Raw genomic sequence first — 5,504 nt, 5'->3', positions numbered from 1 at the left:
CTAAGTGAGGCTTGTATATATCCAATTTACTTCCGCAATATTGTGAAATCTTAATTATGTTCAGTCTCATTAGCATATCATGTTTCCTGTTGATTGATTACACTGACATTCGATTCAGATCCGTCATGCGATGCTGTATCTCTAGGGTCCTTTTGGAACTTGAAAACAACATATATTCATTGACGTCTCTAATGATGATAACGTTACCTGGAAACACAGTCAGTCACTGGACATGACACAATTGCATCAGTTCACAAGGTGCCTTTGTAATGCTCTTTCGAGCCAAGAGTTGCACCTTCTGAATTAAGCATACTCGTGTACTATAACATCAACAGCTGGAAACGTTTCCTTCAGTCATCCTCGGACGATGGAGATACGTTTGTCTAGAGTGTAGTGAAGATGTGTTTGTCTTGGGTGTAGTGAAGATGCGTTTGTCTAGGGTGTAGTGAAGATGCGTTTGTCTTGGGTGTAGTGAAGATGCGTTTGTCTAGGGTGTAGTGAAGATGCGTTTGTCTTGGGTGTAGTGAAGATGCGTTTGTCTAGGGTATAGTGAAGATGCGTTTGTCTAAGGTATAGTGAAGATGCGTTTGTCTAGGGTGTAGTGAAGATGTGTTTGTCTTGGGTGTAGTGAAGATGCGTTTGTCTAGGGTATAGTGAAGATGCGTTTGTCTAGGGTATAGTGAAGATGCGTTTGTCTAGGGTGTAGTGAACATGTGTTTGTCTAGGGCTTAGTAAAGATGCGCTTGTCTAGGGTGTAGTGAAAATTCGTTTGTCTAGGATTTAATGAGGATGGTTTTGTCTAAGTTGTAGTGAAGATGTGTTTGTTCATGATATAGTAATTTTCTTTTAACGAGCCTTAGATACTGCCATACTTCCCAGCTACTTCCCGAAAGGCATAGGTACCTCATGATTATCCAGCTACTGCCCGTCGCCTAAGGTACTGCCCTAGGCCCCAGCCACTATCCAATACCCCAACTACTGACTTACTCCCCAACTATAGCAAGGCAACCCACCTTCCACTATTTTCACCCATACACCAAACACCACAGAGACCATCCTATTTCCACACACCCCAGACACCATCTAAACTACTTTCATACACCACAGTCACCACCCAAACTACTACCATACTCCTCAGGTACATCCTGACACTTCAGCTATGGTTTGACATCCCAACTATTTCCAGGCATCCTATCTTCCCGGATACCTCACGGACACCACCAGAGACCATCTGTTTATTTCGTATTTTTGTTTAACAGAGAACCCCAGGTCCTGCATCTCTATCTATTAATTTAGATATAACTATAAATAAAATGCGTATCAACCGTATCACCGTTATCGGCTTGATAAGCTACCTGTGCGTCGTGGTGAGCGCGTACTACCAGCCGTCCATCTCCGTGGGCGCCAAGAGGCCCTTTACCTTCAAAGATGTCCAGGACTACCTCTACTCCCGTGGGGTGTACCAGACCCCTACTCCAGCTCCACTCACTGAGACCAGCCAGGATCCTGGTTCCGCTCAGGAAGTCAAAATGTTCATTCATCAAGAAAGTAAGGAAATTCTCACGAATCTTGGAGATCGAGAGAAATTGGTCAGAGGCAAATGGGACGAAGTGAAGAAACACTTCCGCAAAGAGATAGTAGAACTCATGCGCTTTGCTGAAGAGAGTGTGGAAGGTCAGGAAAAGGAATGGAAGAAAGAACTGGAATCATTTCGTCAAGAGACCTTTGAAACTCGTCAGACTGTAGACAAATTGCAGGAAGCTTATCGCGGAGATTATGACAGACTTTTAAACGAAAGTAATCATCTCCGCGAGACCGTTCAAAATATGACTTCGAACTTGAATGACACGATTGGCATGGTCGAAAACTTCATCCATGAAGAGAAGCTGAAGGCACAACAAGAAGATGCCCTGTTTCACGATCTTCAGAGGTTGAGCCAGAAGATGGAGCACATAACTCATGAACTGGATTCGATTCATGATCAGACTGGTAGAAAATTAGACCAGAACAAGGTGGAGGTCGACCCCGATGACTCGGACTCGGACTCAGATGACGAGGACTCAGACGACGAGGACTCAGATGACTCGGACTCAGACGACGAGGACTCAGATGACTCGGACTCAGATGACTCGGACTCAGATGACGAGGACTCAGACGACGAGGACTCAGACGACGAGGACTCAGATGATGAGGACTCAGACGACGAGGACTCAGACGACGAGGACTCAGACGACGAGGACTCAGATGATGAGGACTCAGACGACGAGGACTCAGATGATGAGGACTCAGACGACGAGGACTCAGACGACGAGGACTCAGACGACGAGGACTCAGATGACGAGGACTCAGATGACGAGGACTCAGATGACGAGGACTCAGACGACGAGGACTCAGATGACGAGGACTCAGACGACGAGGACTCAGATGACGAGGACTCAGACGACGAGGACTCTGATGACGAGGACTCTGACGACGAGGACTCAGACGACGAGGACTCAGATGATGACTCAGATGATGAGGACTCAGATGATGAGGACTCAGACGACGAGGACTCAGACGACGACGACGTAGGCATGAGGTTCCGGAGTTTCCTCAAGGAACAATTTGCCGAAGAACGCCGTCGCATTGAGTTCAGACGGAGCGGCCAGTGACGTGTTTGATTAAATCTAAACATAACTGGCTTATTGTACTGACCTTCTGATTATATGAGACCCCATCTCGGGGTCTTTGCATTTCATTTCTTTATTTCTAAAAAGAACATTAAACAAACTTTGGCTAATCTTTTTACTTTCTAGTGAAGCGCCGCGTCTGTGACTAATGACTTTAGTCTGCGTTGTCGAGGGTGTAGTGGAGATGACCCTTGACCTGACCCGTTAGGGTGTATGGGTATTTTTCAAGGGAAAGCCGTAGAGTTTTTGTCTAGGGTGTAGAGAATATGAGTATGTTGAGGGCGGAGGAAAGACAGGGCTGAGTGAGAGGGAAACTTTCGCTTTTAAAAGTGCGCTTTTCTTTTTTAATTTCTTGATTTCTTGCTCACCTACACGCATTCCTTTTTACACTGAACTAGACGTACTACTCTCGTGTTTGTATAACACTTCGAAGATATCAACTTTTAACCTGTGTGTGTGTGTGTGTGTGTGTTAATGTGTGTGTGTGTAAATGTGCGTGTGTGTGTGTGTGTGTAAACACCCCTGGCTGCTTGCGTTCACGTCGGACAACAGCAGGTGTAATGTGTGGTCCTCCTCCTCCTCCTCCTCCTCGCCCCTCGCTCACGCACAAGATGGATTAAGGTGGGTCAGGTCCTCAGGCCGCTGGCTTGACGTCGTCCCTAAGTGCTCCTCCCTCTCCTCTCCTGGGTAAGGGTCTTTGTCATCTGTCATTACATACACTGAGGCAAGGCAGAGCAGCTGACCTATTTGTCCCACCTTCACAAGGCCTTTCATGAGGATTTCTCTTTTTGTCTTTGTCTCTCCAGCAGATTGTGTCTTTCCCAGAGCTGTGAGAATTGTTTTTTTCTGCTACCACAAACGTCCATCACCGTCGAGGCCACGACCCTGCCTCAGCTGGTACTTAAGTGGTGGTCGTCTATTCGTGACCTGCGCCAGTTGCCAGGTCTCTCTGTTCAGTGTTTCTCATGTAGTACACAGAACTCTTCTTCCCATCGTCTTCTGTTGCTGGATAATATCTCAGGTCATCCAGCCTCCACCTACAGTTTATATCTTATACATGTACTTTGATCTGGCTGGGGACTGGTTGTGGTGAGGCCGACTGTCGACTGGTAGCGGCCAGGTCGACGTTCTGGCTGGGGTCTGGTAATAGGGAGTGAATCACTTAAAGGCTAGAGTCTCCAACTGTCTACACCTTATCGAGGTCTTTTGACTCGCTATATTGTTGCAAGGATTAAAAAAAAATGCAAATTCTGCCATTAATACTGGATGATCTTCCACATTATTTCTTGTCTTTTATATTTGTTCTACCAAGATAACCTGCAATGTACGAAAGAGAAGTGTACTGTTTACAGAAGAATGTGGAGACAAGTCCATCAGAGGCACTAATATAATCTCTTCCAGTTTGTAGGTACTCCAGCGATTACCTTCGACGACGGACCAGGGACGATACAAAGCCGAAAGAGTTAGTTAAGCGTAATCTACTACCCTTCTCAAACCGAAGGCTTGGAAGAGATGCCAGAGATCCTTACATTTGACCACCTTGCGCGCGAAGCTTCCCGAGGAGAGAGAAAGAGGAGAGAAAAAGAAGAGAAAGAGAAGAGAAGAGAAGAGAAGAGAAGAGAGAGAGAGAGAGAGAGAGAGAGAGAGAGAGAGAGAGAGAAAGAGAGGGGTCATGCAAATTCCCAGGCAACTCTGCTCTCACTATTATATATGTCCAAGTTGCGATGGTCTTCACTTCCAGCGCACTCTAAGGCAATCGTAAGGTCGGTCACACGAGGAGGAGGAGGAGGAGGAGGCGGGAGGGAGGACTGGAAAACGTAGCAAGCCAACGGAAGGAAGAGCTGGATGGAGAATGCAAAAGACTGTACCAGCGGACCATCCTCCCTCCTCTTGCTGGCAGAAAAGCTCACGTAAGAGAAAAATTCACAGATACCGAAGGAGCATTCAGTAAGGAAACACAGACTAATAAAACTCCTGCACCAACAGATATCGTGCTAGCGTCCTAGCTTCGTCTCTTCGATGTATATCAACTGACTGTTATATTTCTCTCTTGTGTCTCCCCTGATGATGTGATTATTACACAAAAGTGCACTTGGGAACTTTTCGTGTTTCATTTTCCCCGTGGACTCATAGGAATATATATATATATATATATATATATATATATATATATATATATATATAATTTCCCGAATATATATGGTATTTAAGATTATTCAATTGGTGTTATAAACTTGATATTGATGGCTTTAATTACCCTGGCAGTTGATAGACCTAGATTCCAAATAAGCAACCAACCAACTAACCAACCAGCCAACCAACTAACCAACCAACCAACTAACCAACCAATCAACTAGCCAACCAACCAGCCAACCAATCAACCAGCCAACCAACCAGCCATCCAACCAACCAGGCGACCAACTAGCCAACCAAGCAGCCAACCAACCAACCAACTAACCAACCAATCAACGAATCAGCCAAAGTTAACTTTTCTCCATAATTTGGCTGGTTCGTTGATTGGTTGGTTAGTTGTTGGTTGACTGGTTGGTTGACTGCTTATACGCCCTTATACGCCCTAAATATTCTGTATCCGACCTAATATTTTCTTTGTAATTAATCTTCGCTGTATTGCCATGAATATCAGTCTGTTTATAGAAGATATTGTTCCGTGTGTATTTCTTAACTCTACACACAAATTGTAAACATTATCTCATTTCCGTCGAATCATTTTTAGAAATATTTTTCTTATGTCTTATTTTGTTTACATTAAATCAGACCACATCCTGCATGCCTTCTTCACATAACTATCAGGTAATATTTCATGCACTCATGACC

General features: G+C 44.9%; 1 protein-coding gene across 1 annotated transcript; it reads left to right on the top strand.

Annotated features, from left to right (window-relative positions):
• Positions 1-1,286: 1,286 nt before the first annotated feature.
• Positions 1,287-2,746, top strand: LOC139764416 (uncharacterized). Its single transcript, XM_071690974.1, has 2 exons — positions 1,287-2,077; positions 2,132-2,746. The coding sequence occupies exons 1-2, from the start codon at positions 1,314-1,316 to the stop codon at positions 2,649-2,651; spliced, it is 1,284 nt and encodes a 427-aa protein (XP_071547075.1). The 5' UTR covers positions 1,287-1,313; the 3' UTR covers positions 2,652-2,746.
• The last annotated feature ends 2,758 nt before the right edge of the window (positions 2,747-5,504 follow it).

This window comes from Panulirus ornatus, chromosome 4, assembly GCF_036320965.1.
Source record: "Panulirus ornatus isolate Po-2019 chromosome 4, ASM3632096v1, whole genome shotgun sequence".
NCBI classification, from domain to species: Eukaryota; Metazoa; Arthropoda; class Malacostraca; order Decapoda; family Palinuridae; genus Panulirus; species Panulirus ornatus.
Note: the sequence above shows the minus strand (reverse complement) of the source record. Positions and strands in the feature narration are given on the sequence as shown.

Coding starts and splice junctions, on each gene's coding strand:
- LOC139764416 (XM_071690974.1), top strand. CDS start 1,314: ATGCGTATCAACCGTATCACCGTTATCGGCTTGATAAGCTACCTGTGC. Junction 2,078..2,131: donor GACTCAGACGACGAGGACTC/AGATGACTCGGA, acceptor CTCAGATGACTC/GGACTCAGATGACGAGGACT.